At 40.8% G+C, this 18397-nt stretch overlaps 1 protein-coding gene across 1 annotated transcript in view; it reads left to right on the forward strand.

The window, feature by feature from the left end:
• The window catches only part of LRIG2 (leucine rich repeats and immunoglobulin like domains 2), a 46609-nt gene extending 34673 nt beyond the window's left edge, over positions 1 to 11936 (forward strand). The window contains exons 14-18 of the mRNA XM_007485159.3: positions 802 to 1083; positions 1780 to 2229; positions 3228 to 3377; positions 4275 to 4559; positions 6629 to 11936. Of these exons, the coding sequence (XP_007485221.1) occupies positions 802 to 1083; positions 1780 to 2229; positions 3228 to 3377; positions 4275 to 4559; positions 6629 to 6855 (1394 nt within the window). The 3' untranslated portion in view covers positions 6856 to 11936. The remainder of the gene's footprint in view (positions 1 to 801; positions 1084 to 1779; positions 2230 to 3227; positions 3378 to 4274; positions 4560 to 6628) is intronic.
• The last annotated feature ends 6461 nt before the right edge of the window (positions 11937 to 18397 follow it).

Below are 18397 nucleotides of genomic sequence, written 5' to 3' on the forward strand. Positions count from 1 at the left end.
CCAGGCGCTCCTGTCTCACAGCGAGGTGCACATGACAGGCAGTGTAGGCAGACGATGACCTTGGAGGAGATGGCCGCTGCGAAGGGGCTCCTTGAGGGGGATCTGAAGGGAGTTATGAAACGAGGGTCTAGGGAGGGCATGTCACTTGGGGGCAAGTAGAGCAGGGACACTGAGCAGGGAGTGTCATGCCACATACAAGGCCTGGTGAGCAGATCACTGGAGGGGAGGAAGCTCTGAGAAGTGCTGGCAGTACAGACAGGGGCTCTGCTCCCACTCCAGTGTGGGCAATCCTGGAGCCTGTGTGTGAGTGAGCAGTAGGGATCCGGCCTGTGCAGGTGCAAGGAATTGGATGGGCTGTGTCCAGGGAAAGGAGCCTCAGGAATAGTCACATCACTGGTGTTTTTTCGGATTGGTAGAGCCATGCTTGTTTCTGAATTGGAAGCAGTGAGCCCTGCTGGGGGCTTTGGTGACAGCAACTCTTCCAGATGTTTAGTAGCTGAGGCTGCATTGCTGGGAGGCAGCTGCTGGAGCCATAGCTTCTCGGAGTCACTTCCTGGCAGGTTGTTGTGGGATCGTGCTGTTGTCAGGGCCAGAGGCTGGGGTAGGGTGCTACTCCCCACAGGGTTCTTGGCATGAGGGTCTGATCTCCTGGACCTTCCCCAGACGGCCTCTCTGGGCCCTTCATCAGGGTGCCTTTGTCTCTTCTGATGGAGAAGCACACGCCTCTGCGGGTTAGTGTTTGGTAGTAAGGATGAATTCATGTTCTTTGGCTCATTCTTGCCTTGTCCTTTTTTGATGCAGAGCTACCTTCATTTCTGAAAACCCCGATGGACCTAACTATCCGCACCGGAGCCATGGCCAGACTAGAATGTGCTGCAGAAGGTCACCCGGCACCTCAGATTTCCTGGCAGAAAGATGGCGGCACAGACTTCCCTGCAGCAAGAGAAAGGCGTATGCATGTTATGCCTGAGGATGATGTCTTCTTCATTGCCAATGTGAAGATTGAAGACATGGGAATATATAGCTGCATGGCACAAAACATTGCAGGTGGTCTCTCAGCAAATGCCACGTTAACAGTGTTAGGTGAGCAAAAAATCACATTTGTATTTGGCCAAAGCCTCTTGATTCAGTAGCTATCCTTGGTCTTGTTGGAAAGAAACCACTCCAATGAGGTAGATGCACTCGGGTCTTCTGGTCCTTCTATTATTTTTGACCTTCTGATGTTCTATTGTTCTTGACTCATGTTGGTTTGAGAACAAAATTGGTGGACTGTAGGAAGTTTAGATATGGTTATTCTACTCTCATGATAGAACTAATCCCTTTTGCTCTTGGAAAGAGAGACAAGAACCTTCCTTTTCTACCTGTGTGCTGTCCAACTTTAAGTGAACTCATTGACTTAGCTGATGCTTTTCTTTGGTTATATTGGAATTTGAAGCAGTATTAGCAGTATTGTACCAAAGAGCTTAAATGATATTAGAAAAATGTTTCTCTTCCTATTCTTAAGGCAGTTGGGAGTAAAGTGGCTTAACTTAAAATGTGATTCATGGGGGCAGCTGGGTGGCTCAGTAGATTGAGATCCAAGCCTAGAGATAGGAAGTCCTGGGTTCAAATCTGCCCTTAGACACTTCCTATTTGTGTGTCCCTGGGTGAGTCACTTAACTCCCATTGCCTAGCCCTAACCACTCTTCTACCTTGGAACCAATACACAGTATTGGATTCTAAGATGGAAGGTAAGGGCTTAAAAAAATAAAATGGGATTCTTTTTTTTTTCCCTTCCAGAAACACCTTCTTTTATTAGACCTTTGGAAGACAGAACTGTTACTCGAGGTGAGACAGCTGTCCTGCAGTGTATTGCTGGAGGAAGTCCAGCTCCTCGACTCAATTGGACCAAAGATGATGGTCCTCTGATGGTGACAGAAAGGCACTTCTTTGCAGCAGCCAATCAGCTTCTCATCATTGTAGATACTGGACTAGACGATGCTGGGAAATATACCTGTATCATGTCTAACACCTTGGGGACAGAACGTGGTCACATTTACTTAAATGTCATCTCTTCCTCCAATTGTGATTCCTCCCAAAATAGCATTGGACATGAAGACGATGGCTGGACCACAGTTGGTATTGTTATCATTGTAGTGGTGTGCTGTGTTGTAGGCACCTCTCTGATTTGGGTCATTGTGATTTACCATATGAGAAGGAAGAATGAAGACTATAGTATCACCAATACAGGTAAGAAGTGTTTGCAGAGGTGAACTTTGTTTTTTATGTTTTAATAATTGCTGTACAGGAGAATATATAAAATATGAATGAACTGAGGGACTTGATCATACATCTGTAATTTGTGAGAGGGGAAAAAAAGCTTGAGCTTTTCTGGCTTCTTTGATATATCAGGAAGTTTGGGTCTAGGGAGCATTCTGAAGTGGACATTAATCTTCCAAAGCCTCTCCTTGGGCAAAGAATGTATTCCTGACACTTTTGAGTTGCATTAACCCCTTTGTCTTGATCTATTTCCTCTTATTTGTATTAGAGGGGAGAAATAGAGTTTTGATTTAACTGATTTTATGCACCTGCTATACTGAAAGTCTGTTTTAGAAAACAAGTTGAAAAAATCATGAATGGATATAATTTTTGCTTTTTTTTTTTCTTTGCCAAACTTTTAAAGGAGAGAAGTAGAACTGGTAACTGGCCAGCAGTGATAGATTTTAAGTGCATTTATAGTCTGGGACTAGCAATCAATCAATATTTATTGAATGCTTACTAACATTCCAGGCACTGTGCTAAGTGATGAAAATACAAAGGGTCAAAAGACAATTTTTGCCTTCAAGGAGCTTACAGTCTGATAGGGGAGACGACATATAAATAAATATGCAAAGCAAGCTATCTACAGGATAAATGTGAAGTAATTCAATGAAGAAAAGCCCTGGAATTAAGAGGAGTTGGGGATGACTTTCAGTAGGGCGGGGGGAGGATTTTAGTTGGCATTTAAAGGAAACCAGGGAGGTCAGTAATCAGAGCAGAGGAGGAGAACTTCTGTTCTAGTCATGTGAGACAGTGAGAGAAAATGCCCCAGGCCAAGAAATGTGGTAGAATTCTTGGTATCTCTAGGTGACAGCTCCTCAGTGGTGAATAATTATTTGATATTTGAGCTCCCTTTTCATAGGCTGGGCATGCACAGTGGGGTTTTTTGAGTGTTGACTTGAAAGTTGCTTGTGTGTCTGTCTCCACAGAAGAACTGAACTTGCCAGCTGACATCCCCAGCTACCTATCTTCTCAGGGAACACTGTCTGAACCGCAGGAAGGTTATAGCAATTCGGAGGCTGGGAGCCATCAGCAGCTCATGCCGCCTGCAAATGGATACATACATAAAGGCCCAGAAGGTAAATACATCTGCTTGGTCATCATTCCAGCCTAACTTGAACCTAACTGGGACAATTCACTATATATGGAAGAGATATGTTTGGGAAAAGTTGACTTTTAAACATTTTCTTGCATTATTTCAAAGATAGGATCCTAGAGGAAAAAACCATTGGCTATAAAGAAAATAAGAATCAGATTTTGAGCGCAAAGGACCTTAGAGGTCACCAATTCAGCACCTTCATTTTATAGATCTAGAGAGAGGTCTTGAGAGGAAACTTGGTTTTCCAGGTAGAGCAAAAGAGCTGAGATTTGAACCCAAATACTTTGACTCTTATAGCCATATGACTGCTTTCTGACAGAAATGTTTGAGAGGAAGAGGTCATGAGATCATAAATTAAGGATCTCAAAGAAACTGGGATTCCCAAGAAGTTCCTGAACCTAACCAAGATTATATTGGTAACAACGTAAGAAGTAAAAGTCTTTCTTGACCACAGAGCCAAGGTTATTTCTACTGGACTGTGCTGACTCCTGTAAGGAACTCTTAATTGCCAGAAATAGGCAGAATATCTACTTGCCAAGGATAGGAATGAAGCATTGGTTGAGCTTGCCAAACCAAAGTATCATCCTAGGAAGGGGGAAATTGTGTAATATAGGAGATTGTCTCCCTATCCCAGATCCTTCCAAGTTGGCATCCAGAAGCTGTGTTGCTTAGTTTGATGTGGGGTTTTGGTGAATGAGCTCATAAGTCCTTATTCCTTGCTTTGTTTTGCACAACTCAGAGATGTGTTTTGGGTTCTCATGCCAACTTTGACTTAGCTCCCTTGATCTCATCATAATGAAGCAGAGAGTCTAGGGTGTTTGGCTGCTTACTCTTAAGTGTGGAATGTTTTCTTTTTTCTCATGTTGTCATTCATTAGGTGGCAGTGGTAGCCGTGTGATCTGTTCAGATTGTTATGACAATGCCAACATCTACTCCAGAACCAGAGAATATTGTCCATACACCTATATCACTGAAGAAGATGGTCTGGACCAAACGCTGTCCAGCCTCATGGTTCAGGTGCCCAAAGAACCTTGCTTGTCACATCCTTCCCCAGAAACAGCAGCTCTGGACCCCTTGATATCATCAGGAGACATGTCAGTTTTCCTTACCAATCATGACAGGATAAATGAGAAGGCCCTTTCTTCTACACAGATGAGCAGTGGTAAGGCATCTGTGATCTTTTATTTTCTTCTCTTGAGTATAACTTTTTTTCTCTTTAAGTTTCTAACTTTGGACCTTATGTAGCCTTGTCAGCTGGCATTGTGCAAAAGTAAATTGGTTTGATGGAGGATTTAGGTACTTCAGTAAATCTGAATTTTGTGTTATAAACTAGAGCCAGAGATTTCAAGTATTGGGATATCAACAAATTCCGTTTTTGTAGGAGTGAGAATAAAACTTTTGGCTGCTAACACGATGACATTATTTAAACTTCACAGGGTATACAGGAATTTGAGCTTAGTTTAAAAAAATGTTTGTTCCCTCCCTTTCTCATCCTTTTGTTTAATAACAATGAATATTTAAAGTTAAAATTGTAATAGGAAGATTGAAAGCTTTCCCTTTTGGTAGTTTCATTGAGAAGAGTAAAAAGTTTCCACTCAATTTGGTCATAGCAGCTATTATAATACTGTGAGATAAATATGAAATATTTTTATCATCTGCTAGTTTCCTGATTTCTTTTGTGGGATATAATCAGAATTGCTATGATTTGGGAGCACACTGTAGCACTTCAGAAAGGGAGTATGGCAGTAATTTCCTTAAACACAGCCAAAGGAGAACACCTAATACCTCATCCTTGGGTTCTTGCACATCTTTGTTGGTTGACTGAGTGAATGAATGAAACCGAACTCTTTTTGGCCCTGAACAGCACCTTTAAAGGACAATTCTTCTAGGCAACACATTGGCCTCTTTGCCAACCCAAATCCTCTAGTAAAGGGCCTGGAGCAGCAGAGGAGGAGGAGAAGATAGAGGGAATTTGTACATTGAATATTTGCAAAATGTGTGGATCTGCCCCTGGGGATAGTTTCTCCTGTGAAAATAGCCTAAACTATAACTCAAGTTATGTTCAGTTATCAGACAGGAAGCATTTCTTTAGGCTTTTGTGAGCAAGAAACTACTTTGTTATTTTATCTTTCCAGATAGGGAGTCCTTTGACTTTTATTTATCCATCTAGAATTGTTTGGGTTTTTTAAACCCTTACTTTCTGTCTGAGTAACAAGCCTAAGTCAGAAGGACAAAGGGTAGGGTATGGGGGTTGGGTGACTTGCCCAGGGTCACACAGCTAGGAAGTGTCTGGGACCAGATTTCAATCCATGACCTCCAGGCCTGGCTCTCAATCCACTGAGCCACCGAGCTGCCCCTTTAATTGTTCTAAGGGTCTTCCAGTCCTTACTTTGTTCCATTTGTGTGTGAGTAGTTCTCTCCGGGGGTGTCTGGCTGTAACCTGCAGGCAATGCAGCATATTTTTAATAGTGGCATAAGAGGGAAGAATTTACCTTACCTCTGCCTATCACTGTACTATGAGTAAGTAGAGGAAAAATATAATTTAAATATTTATGTGGGGAAAGCTTTCTTACAAGAGCCTTTTTAGGAGCAGCTGGGTGGCTCAACAGTTAGAGAGCCAGGCCCAGAGCCTGGATTGGTTCTAGGTTCACATATGACCTCAAACACTTCCTACCTATGTGACCCTGGACAAATCACTTAGCTCCAATTGCCTGACCCTCACCGCTCTTCCACCTTAAAACTGATACTTAGAATGGATTCTAAGATAAAAGATGAAGTCTCTCTTTTTTTTTTTTAATGAAACTATTTAGATAGTTGTGCCAGGTAAAGTGGAAGGAGAGTTGGTGAATCCTTTCTACTGTGAGTTGTTTTTTTTGTCAAGTGAACCGTCTGTACAGAAGAATTTATAGTCTTATGGCATGATATTCTTAATAAATCAATACTATGAGTTCTGCAGCTGCTTGGAGAGTTGTGATTAATGTCATTTGGAGTCTAACACTTCGATGTACTTTAAGGGGAATATTTTTATTTTTATGAGAGACTTGCCAAGGAAGACTTTCACTCCTGCTTTAAGTGGAGGAAGTGGGAACGGGATTTCCCTCAGTATATCTTTATTCAAGAATATTAAAGAGCTTTATTTTAAAAATGTATATTTGCTTCAAAAGGAAAAGGAAAAAATCATTTAAAATGAATTTTGATCTTACATTGGCTTCTTTGATATTCTGTTCTCAGAAACCTCACAGCGGCCATTATGGGGCATAAACAAAGAACTAGGACTCCCACCACCTCACTTTTCCCAGCAGCCAGTGCTCGAGTCACCACAACTTCTTCGAAATGAGAGCCTGACAGAGAATGACGAGGACCACACCACTTCTCCCAGACCCTGCCAAAGGCTGCCAGGTCGCCCCTGTGACTTCAGCAGGACTCAGAATGGACAGGATGGCAGCGAAGCGACATGAAACGTGCCCCACTCAGACTGACACATGGGCACACGCTCCAGTGCCCAGCTGTGTACGCACTACCTCAGAGCTCAGAGGAAACCCCGAGGGTCACCTTTGCTTTCCTGTCATGTTTACAAGGACAAACCGAGTAGGCCGAGCAAGTGGGTCACGACGGAGGACGCAGGAGGCCAGCCCGCTCTTGTCTGAGGTCGCGTCAGATCGAGAGAGGGCCGGAGCTGATAGACCAAGTACAGGACTAGTACAACAGCCTTTCCTTTGGGGCCCAGCGGGACATGGCCAGGTTTGTGGTGAAAAGAGGCTGGAAGAATGAGATTGCTGCTTGCTCTCTGGAGAGAACCTGGCTACTTCACTTGGCTGTCTGAGGAGCCCTTCCAAAGTAAGCATCAAGTTCTGTCACCAAAAGCCTGCCTTCAGCTGGTGCTTTCTTATTCGTGGCTACAAACAAGAATCACATCCTTGTTTTGACAGATTGGTACCAAGTTTAGGGCATTCTGTTCCTGTCACACTGGAACAGCAGTTGTAAATATGTTTTCATTTATAAATATATTTTGTATTCACTACATGTAAAATGTCAGCTTAATGTAAATATTTTTTAATATGCCAAAATTATGTAATATTATTCTATGTTATTTTGACAGCTGCTTAACAGACCAGAAATGAATTTTGTAGAACTTGGAAAGTTTAAAGAATTTGCATCGAAAACTTCTTACTGATTAAGGAGTCTATGTATGTAAGCAGGGTACCAAATGATAATTTACACATACATGGCAGTCCTAGTGTGGCAAATACTTTTCTGTATTCTTTTCATTGGCAGAGAGTCACTTTTTTGTTTTTATCTGTAAACTGATCATTTGTCCTCAGTTATTCTTTTCCATTTTGTACACCTCCAGTAGTATTGTGCTTTAGATACAAAAGGACTAGCCCTCTCCAAAAAATTGAGATTGACAGTCTTGTTCTACATGCCATATACATGTGGAGTTGAGGGAACAACCAAAGACATTCCTTTCAAATTTAACTGGAGAATGATTTTTTTTTTAAGAACAAAAATATATTAAACATAGATAAGATTTTACTTTAGGTGAAGAGGGAAGGAGAATAAAAGGAAGCTGTAGATGGAAAAGCTATTGCCCTGCGAGGTCTTTGGCTCAGTGTTGTGTAAATGGTATTTAAGGCTGATGAACTTTCCTCGACAAATGATATTTCTGGTTACTAAAGATTTTGTTTATAAGCTAATGATTTAAGTAGGCAAAGAAAAATAATGTTTCAGAATTCTCTTTTCCTTATAGTTTCTAAGTCTCTTCTTATGGTCAAATTCAGTACCCTAATCCAATTATGTTTTGAGCCATTAAAAGGGAGGTCAGTCACACCATGTAAGAATTTTCTTTTTTATTGTGCTTTCTTAAGATCTAAATTCTCACAGAGATTTCTAAGCTTTCCACCAGTAATTTTAGCTAAGTTTCATAGATTTATTTCTAATACTTATATTTCCCTTACTCTACCAGCACTTTTGATTGAATAATGTTGCTCTTCCCTTGTTATTTCCTTTTCCCTTCAATACACACTACCAAGTGGACCCTTTCACTTAAAATCTCAAAAAAGCTCTTCATTTAAAAAGTTTTTGAAAGACAATTCTACTTCTTATCTCTCTCCTTCTTGTCCCTCTCATTACACTATGAGCCATTTTAAAAGGCTCCCTTTCTGAACTAAAAAAGACCAAGGGACTCTCTTCCTCTATGGCAGGAACAATAGTATAGAAACAAGCCTGAAGGAGTGGGAAAAGATACTCTTCCTTTCTGTGGTAGGGTTCTTCCCCTACTCCATTGCACATGACTTAGCTGCTGCTTATTTCTAGGCTATAACTTACCCACTTTGTGCTGTTCCAATAATTAACCTACAATTAACCTCCAATCAATGGTTCTTTTCTTCCTAGGGGGGTTATTTCTTTTATTGGCACCAAGGGAGAGTGCCTTCTCATTGGTCAGCTTAAAATATTTGCACTCTATTTCTAGGATCTTTAGGTCTCTTCAATAACTTTTTTTCATGGGATGATTATTGTATTTTTTTTTCCCAATTACATGTAGAAACAATTTTTTCCAGTTCATTTTTGAAGAATTGCAAATTCTCTCCCTTCCCTCCCTTTTTTCCTAACCCCCCTTGAGAAGGCAAGCAATTTTGTATAGATTATACATGCAAAACATTTCCGTATTAGCCACCTAGTGAAAGAAAATATAGACTGAAAGAAAGGAAGGAAGGAAGAAAGAAAAATTTAAAAGTATGCTTCAGTCTGTATTCAGATTCCATCAGTTCTTTCTCTAGAGGTAGATAGCTTTTTCCACCATAGTTCCTTTGGGCATTATCTTGGATCCTTATATTGCTGAGAATAACTAAGTCATTCATAGTCAGTCATTGTACAATGTTGCTGTTCCTGTGTCCAATGTGCTCCTGGTTCTGCTCACTTCACTTTGCAACAGTTCATCTAAGTCTTCACAGGTTTTTCCTCTTCAGTAATTTCTGGTGGATCTGAAGAATTGATAAAGTTAGTTTAGCTCTAAAAAGAAGCGAATCTGACTAGTTTAATGTCTTGGTGCTTGCCCTAGAAGCAGACATTACGGAGACTTCATTGTCCGTAGGGTTTTGACCTAATGGACAGTACTAATGCTCTGGGAGCAATTTAACCACACAGTTTAAACAGATTTAGTGGCCTTTCAGTGTTACAAATAATCTAATGCCTTCCTAATGCTAATATAACAGGCATCCTTGCTTAGCTCCAGGCAAACTGAAGTGCTCAGGGTTGTAGTTTTCTGATTGCTATGTTTTGGTAGGGATAAGCAAGTGTTTCTAATTCAACTATTTGTGTCTCTTGACTGATGGATTACTTAATTGCACCTGGAAAAAATGCATTTATTTTCCTAGTTACCCATGGCTTACTGTAGCACAGGTTTTTAGGCCTCGCAGAGCTATTTGACTTCCTGTTGCAAATCATTTTTCTCAATCTCATTCTCTAACAACTCAAGCTTCTCTAAGATAGAAGGTATTACGAGACCAATTAAATATATATATATGCCCCTTGAGTGCTATCTTCAGTGTATTTAAAATACAGAAGTCATTTCAGAATAGGTAATTAACCTGTGCAAGATCAATTGCTTCCATATGTCACTTTGAAGATGAAAAGGAACCTCAGGACATTGGCAGTTCAGATTTTATCCCAATCTACCCCAAATGGGGGGATGGGAATTAGACAGGATAAAGTCAGAGTGCTGCACTAGAAGCCTTAAGTGATGGGTTCATGGGTTTAGAAGAGGAAGAGACCTCATATATCACCTAGTCCAACCATTTCCAGCTGAAGAAATAGAACCAAAGATTATAGCTTGCCAAGGTCACATAGGTACTAAGCAGAAATTTGAATCCAGATCTTATCAATGCAAATTCAGCGGATACCAGTCAGTTCACTGTAAAGGAAGAGGGGTTTTTTTGTTTTTGTTTTTGTTTTAATCAGAATGACACAAAAATGGAGTAGTCTGCCTTCGAGGAGTGAGAGATTGTTGGAGCAAAGGCTGGATGATACTCTGTTAGGGATATTTTAGAAGAGATTCCTACATTAGGAAGGAGGTCTGACATAGGTGACCTTTAAGGTCCCTTCTATTATGATTTCTATGAAATTCCCAGATTTTTAAGGGATTTTAATAATCCCACTATTTTCTTGTTCTCCCACATGGATTTTGCCCCATATAAAACCATGGTTTAGATCTTTTTTTTTTTCCTGTAACTATCTTAGTCTTTGAATCCACAAAATGTGAGTTAGTGAAAAGTTTTGGCATTAGAGGAATGAGGTTCAAATTTTGGGCTCTGCTGTTTATTACCTTTGTGTCCTAGGGCAAGTCACTTAAGCTCTCTTGTTTCCTCATCTATAAAATAGGGAGTAAGACTAGGTAAGCTCTAAGGTCCTACCAAGCTAGTTCTAAGTCGAATGAATCTGCAGAAAATGTGATATTGGTGGGGAAAGTAGAATTAGAAGCTTAGCATAATTAAAAAATATATATAGAGAGATCATATGTTTTGTATGTCCCATGCTGCTCTTGAGCTAAAAGGGACCTTAGAGGTCGTCTTCTCCAGTCATCTGTCTGGTGAATGAAAACCCTCTACGATAACCCAAACGAATGGCGATGTTCAATGTCTGCTAAAGCTTTCCGAGGTTTTCGTAGCTTTGTAATTGTGACAGTGCTCACTTTCATTCTTCTTAGTCCAGAACTATTTGTATTCTTCAGTGCTGTACCTGGATACTCTGATCATTTCAAACCTTTTTCTGTTTACATGCTGAAATGTAAAATTGCCAGAATTGAAAGGCAATGTTTTACCTCCCTTATTTTGTTTTTATATTATTTAACGGTCGCAATGACATTGTAAAGTTGAGCTGATATCTGATATCTCTTTATTTGGAAATATTTTGTTTTTCTTATCATTTCGCCTTTTGCTTGACAAATGAATTTGTTCTATCCCTCCGACCTTCCCCTTTTTTTTCTGGAAGTAACCAACCTCTAGGCTCTTTTGTTTTCTGACAACTTTCACTGACTTACAGAATAAAAAGTTTCAAGTTAACTAATATTCTGGAGGCAACTCAAACAGTGCTTGAAAACCCAGACCCCCCCCCCCCCCCCAGCAAGGAATAGATGGTGAACTCCTTGACAAGCCCTGAAAGTCTATTCTGTAGATAGAACAGGCAAAGCAAACTTTCTTTTATCACCAGCTGTAACTGTAACTTCAAGAAAATGGGTATCTATCCAAGATGGAGCTCAAGGCTATTTCAGCTGGCGATAAAGAATGTGACTTGTAATGGACACATTTCTAACCTTCACTTCTCTTCTCTTTCCCCCTCCCATCTCTTATCAGAGGATGCCAAAGTAATAGCAGCTATGGAAGTAGTTGTACCCAAAGAGAGGTGTAAGTCAAGTGGTCCTTGTTCAACGTCGCCCTTTCCTAGTATTTATATTTTCTCACCTATAAGAATGTATATTTTGTATAGCATGTGAAACATTTGTCTACTGTAATATGTCTTCAATAAAACAAGCGTACTGTTGCGAGCCCCTTGTCACTGTGCCTTCTGTATGCATTTTAAGGGCATTTCGTTCAGTTTTTAAAACTACCACTGTAAGAAAAAAAGAGAGCTTCTCCTGTTTTCTTATTGTTATAATGGGCTAATCGTAGACTATCAGAACTGAAAAGACTTTAGAGAGCGATCATCTGGTCTAATTCCTCCATTTTTACAGATGCAGAAACAGTTCCAGAAAGGACAGACAATTGATCGACATTACATTGGTAATAAGTGGAAGATCCCTGGCCTTGCAATATTAAATTACTATTCATGGCTTTTTTATTTTTATTTTAAGAATTATCCTTCATAGGTGAAGCTGACTTTTGTACTTCAGAGTGAATATTCATCGAGTGAATGAAAAAAAATGGTATCCAGCACATTTTAGATACAATGGGGACTCAATAATTACTTTTCTTAGGGAAAAATACTCAGGGTACAAAGGCCAGAGGAAGACATTTGAAGGAATCTTTAACTAAACTTCAGTAATGTGCAGAAAATAAAGTATTCTTACTCATTTTTATTTTGTGGTTAACATTTCCTTCAAGTTTTCCTAAAATGTAGTTCATCCCCCCTAGTACTGTACCAAGTGCAAAGAATCTTTTGGACTAGTGCCTTAAGGTCATAGTGAATGGCAGGCAGCAGTAGTATCCAATTTAAATTTAAAAATCTCTGCAGGCAGCATAGTGACAGAAAACCAGAAAATAATGTATATTTTATTGTATTTTCATTTTGTTAAATATTTCCCAATTATATATTTTTAAACCTTTACTTTTGTTCTTAGAATTCATATTAAGTATTGATTCCAAGGCAGAAAAGGGATAAGAGCCAGGCAGTTGGGGTTAAGTGACTTGCCCAGGGTCACGAAGCTTGAAAGTATCCAAGGTCAGATTTGAACTTAGTCGTCCAGACTAGGTCCAGTGCCTACTGTGCTACCTGGCTGCTCCAAAGTTTTATTGTAGTTTTATATATTTTAAAAAATATTTCCCAATTATATTTTCATCTGGTTTGGGCCACAGTGGGGAATATTATAGTGTTTGATACCTTTGGACCAGGAATTCTCTTAAGCTCTCTCACTTTAATCTCATCTCACAATAGGAGGTACTTGGCTCAGAGACAAAAAATAATTTGTCCTGGGTCACCCAGCAAACTGTTATCTGACTAAAGTCGGGGCTCTTCCCATTCTTTTATGGGAACCAGGTTTTTTGATGTTCTTTGTGAATATCTGTAAAATGAGCTGGAGAATGAAATGGCAAATGACTAGTATCTTTGCAAAGAAAACTTCAAATGGGGTCACGAAGAGTAGGACGTGGCTGAAACGGCTGATCAACAAAATATTGGCGGATCAATTTTCTCATGGATACAGAATCCAAACCTACACTTGTCTGCTTACTCGTATCCCCTCAAATACTCCACTGGGAATTGCTCATTGGAGGGGAGAGGGAGGAGGGGAGGGAAAGAACATCAATCATGTAACCATGGGAAAATATTCTAAAATAAATATAAATAAACAAATGGGGGGGGGGCACTGGGGCCAACCCACCATTCCAGATTCTTGTCTATAGTTCATCATTGCCCAGAGACTCATGGCTATGCGTGTAAGCAAGCCATCAGTTAGGCTTCCCTCTTGCCACATGCCCAGCCAGCTCCCTGAAGACTAAGTCTCTTCTTGCAACTCTTGCTTGCTAATGTATTGAGGATCTCACTCTCCAAACGCAAGGCTTTGTTGCTGAGATCTCATCTCCAGAGGGGGGACTTGGGCCAGATGGATGCGCCCCATCTACTGGATTTATTGCTTTGACAGGCAGCCGTACAGTAAAAATCCAAACCTGTGCACGGTGCTTCCTGAGGCTCGCATGAGTCTGGAGAACAGACAGGACTACAATAGAAAAGATGAGCTGCAGAGCAGCTCTGGGAATGAAGCATGGAGTGATGTAGGGTAGTCAGTGAAGTGCTTTAAGGCAATAAAGTCTGTCAACGCAGCCCAGGAGAAATTGGATATTTAAATAGGCACAATTAATTCCCCACGTGGAACAGAGGCTCTTTACTCCATCAGCTACGGCCACGTAAGCTTCATCAAAGCAAATTTGAATCCCTTCAAAAGAAAAACAGCAGGGCAGGGTCAGTGGCGATCATCTTAGTAGGAGTTATCTGGGGGTGGCATTAGACACACGTGCCCTGGGATGTGTTTGACAGCCAACAGAACAGCTGAGCAGTATAAGTGCAGAGGAGTATAAATGAGGACTGACGTCCCAATATACCATGAATAACTGCTGCCTCGGACACAAATCTTTCAAGGCTGTGTGGTCATTAAATACGCACGCTTTTAGTAAAGGAACATGGAGTTAGAATTTCCCATGATGGTCCTATGTCTTTCTGCCCTTTGTAGTTCCCCCCAAAAAGTACTTAATCTCTGTTCACTCTCTTCTTAAAAAAAAAAAATATATATATATATATATATACACACAAATATATAATAATAATTATAAAAAAGATGAAAGAGAAAGAAGGAAGAAAGAAAGAGAAAGAGAGAAAGAAAGAAGAAATAAGGAAGGAAGGAAGAAAGAAAAGAAAAGAAAAGAAAAGAAAAGAAAAGAAAAGAAAAGAAAAGAAAAGAAAAGAAAAGAAAAGAAAAGAAAAGAAAAGAAAAGAAAAGAAAAGAAAAAAAGAGGTTAAATGACTTGCCCTTCCCATCTCCAGATCTCCAGGCTTGGCTCTCCCATTTTGCTGCGCTGGCTCACTCTTCTTAACCCTTTACAATCTGGCTTCTAACCTTATTCTATTGAAATTGCTCTGTCTAGAGTTACTAATGATCTCTTAGTTGCCATTTTTCTCAGTCTTTATCAAGATCTCCTTGATCTCTGCAACCTTTGACCCTTAGTCACTCATTCCTAGGCACTATCTTTTTAGAGATTTTGGGACCCCACTGTCTCCTGGTCCTCTTCCCTATCCCACCACTTCTCCGTCTCCCCGTCTCCTTTGCTGGATCATCTGCAAGCTCGTATCTCGAACCAGTGCTGTCCTCCCTGGGTCCTGTCCTGGACCCTCTCCCCTTCTTCCTTTATAGCTCTTCACTTGACTATTTCATCAACTCCATGGATGTGTTTCTTTATTTAGGGTAACAAGAGAAGCCATTTATTGGCAATGTATGTCTCAAAACTAGACATACATTATTTTTTATTTAGTCACTGATTTAGATTCTCCATGGGACATCCTCCTTTTCCATTAGAACAGACAGTCCAATGACAGACTGTCACAAAGGTCGAGAATCAGTCCACTGATGATGCAAAGGAACTCCATGGCTTGAATGACCGTTTCTATACTGATGGAGGCTAGAGAACCCAGACTCACCTTCCTAGTTCAAATCTGGCCTCAGACTCTTACTGACTGTGGGACTCTGGGCAAGTCACTTCACCCAGTTTTCCTCAGTTTCCTCATCTGTTGAAAGAGCTAGAGAAGGAAATGGCCAGCTGTTCCAGCATCTCTGCCAAGAAAACCCCAAATGGGGTCCCAAAGAGCTGGACACGACTGAACCGCAGCACTTTTTGCTTTTGCCTTGTCTGAGACGGTGATGGCTCCTCCTGCACTCTGGCCATAGCATAATTGATTCTGCTCTCCAGCCCTTTAATTCTGCGTGTTTTTAAAAGCAGGTTTCCTAAAAGACCAGGCACAGCAGATAGAAAAGCAAGAGAGTGAGCAAGTTCTGAGAGCTCCCACTGGAAATGGGGATGGGGGTGAAAGCAGTCCAAAGGACCCCAGGAGCCCAAGGATGCACCTCCAAATTTCTCCTGGGTTGTGATTACACTCTATAGCCTTAAAGCATTTAACTCTGACTTCTCTGCAAGTCAGTGGACAATGCCAGGAGGCTGGAGGGCACAGTGGCAGGACAGACTAATGGCAAGGGCTTTGATACTTCTGGCTAGATGCTAACTCCTTCCTTTGCCCATCTTCTTCCCTGTGAAAAGGAATCCAGAGTCCTTAGGTTGGCAGGAAGGTTGAGGAAAAACCTGGAAAGGACTGGATAGTGAAGGGCTTTAAATGCCAAATAGGAGAGTTTGTATTTGATTCTAAAGGTAATAAGGAGCCACTGGAGTTTAATAAGAAGGGCACTGACATAGTCAAACACTTCTTAAAAATAGGCCTAGATGGCTCAGTGAACTGAAAGCCAGGCCTATAGATGAGAAGTCCTAGATTCAAATCTAGCCTCAGATATTTGCTAGCTGTATGACGCTGGGCAAGTCACTTATTCCCCATTGCCTAGTCTTTGCCACTATTCTGCCTTGGAACTAATACTTAGAATTGATTACAAGATCAAAGGTGAGGGCTTAAAACAATATAAAACAAAAGTATCACTTTGTAACTGTGTGATAAAAAAAATCCTGGGCAAGTCACTTGCTCTTCATTACCCAGCTCTTACCATTCTTCTGCCTTGGAATTAATACTTAGTATTGATTCCAAGATAGAAGGTGAGGGCTAAAAACAAAACAAAACATTTTTTTAAAGTATCACTTTGTAACTGTGTGACCCTGGATAAGTCACTTACCCTTCATTGCCCAGCCCTTACCAGTATTCTGCCTTGGAATTAATACTTAGTATTGATTCCAAGATCAAAGGTGAGAGTTTTTAAAAAATATTTCTTAAAAGTATCACTTTGTAACTGTGTGATCCTGGGCAAGTCACTTAACCCCCATTGCCTAGCCCTCACCACTCTTCTGCTTTGGAGCTAATGCACAGTATTGATTCTAAGATGGGGAAAGATTTAAACTTCAAACCTGAACTAGTCTTACAATGCTCCTCCTTTACTCTATTTTACTTTTCTTTCTTTTAAACTCTTACCTTCTGTCTTAGAATCAATGCTGTGTAGTGGTTTCAAGGCAGAAGAGTGGTGATACTTTAAATTAATAATTAAAAAAAAACTCAAGTCAATCTAGGAGCAGCTAGGTGTTACAGTGGATAGAGCACCAGGATTGGAGTCAGGAGGACCTGGGTTCAAATTTGGCTTCAGACACTTTCTAGCTTTGTGAGCCTGGGCAAGTCATTTAACCCTGTTTGCCTCACCCGTGGCCTTCTGTCTTAAGAGTTGCTACTAAGTCAGAAAGTGAGGGCTATTAAAAAAATGTAAGTCAGTCTAAAACTTACAAAGAGAATAACTATCCCAGCAAAGGAACTAAAAGCAGAAAGATTTAAAGAGATGAATATTTTCTTCCATCAGAGAAGAGAGAAGCTAATAATCAAAGTGGTTTCTTTATGTCCGGCATTGTGCCAGGCTGTTGTTGTTTAGTCATTTTTCAGCTGTCTCTGACTCTTCCTGACCCAATTTGGGGTTTTCTTGGCAAAGATACTGGAGTGGTTTGCCATTTCATTCTCGAACCAATTTTACAAATGAGGAAACTAAGGCAAAGAGGGTTAAGTGACTTGACTAGGATCATACAGCTAGAAAGTGTGCCAAGCTGACTTGAAGTCATACAGATGAGTCTTCCTGACTCCAAGCCCAGTGCTCTATCCACTATGCCACTTAGCTGCCCCATACTGTGCTAAGCAATGGGGACATAAATGTAAGCCTAAGGGCAGATAATCCTTACTCTCAGGTTGCTTACATTTTAATGGAAGAAGATAATGTTCAAAGGAAGCTGGAAGGGAAAAATAGGGATGGAAGAGGGGTAATGCTAGAAAAGCCTGGAGAAGGAAGAGTGCAGTGTTAGGGGTAAAATTAGGGTTGTTGATTGATTATATTATATTAGTGGTCACCAGGGATTTAAATTCAATCCCAATAAAATACTCAAGTCAGTTTGGGATTTTTATAGTTTACAATTACAATAGAAGGAAGAAATTAAGAAGGAGAAGAGGGAAAGGGGTATAAGGTTTTCTCTGACCTAGCCTAAGCCAAGGGATGTTCAGAAGCCTTGGCCAAGGGGCCTTCTCAGAAGATTAAATCTAGCTCAGCTTCTAGCCATGAGGTCTCCTCTGAGATGAGGGACCTCTTTGGAGAATAGTGCCTTTCAGGAGGTCAAGGAAAGGAGGAATCAGCCTAACCAATCACCAAGGTTGCTCAGGTAAGACGCCTCACCTAAACCACTCTACAGAACCAAAACGCTGCCCCGAGCTCCCAACATGACCAAGAGAGCCCAATTGAGAGAACCCAGAGAGAGGAGGTGACTCGAAATAGGCAGTTCTTTACATCACTTCCTGCGTTTCACATGTACCAATGGTAGCTTAAGCTTGGCGTAGGACAGCCCAAGGGGTCTGTCAGTTGATTCTGATTTGTCTCTTGCTAGCAGATGGTGGTCAGAGGCCATCCCCCTCACAGTTAATCCTTAAGTGGGTGTGAATACATTCCTAGTTGCTAAAATTCTAAAGACTAAGCAGGGTGGAGTAAAACTAAAATTCACAGCAGTACAGCCTGGGTATCCTCAAAATGGAGAGTCTGGGAGGAAGCAGCCATTCAGGGGAAGT

Source organism: Monodelphis domestica, chromosome 2 (genome assembly GCF_027887165.1).
Source record: "Monodelphis domestica isolate mMonDom1 chromosome 2, mMonDom1.pri, whole genome shotgun sequence".
Taxonomy (NCBI): Eukaryota; Metazoa; Chordata; class Mammalia; order Didelphimorphia; family Didelphidae; genus Monodelphis; species Monodelphis domestica.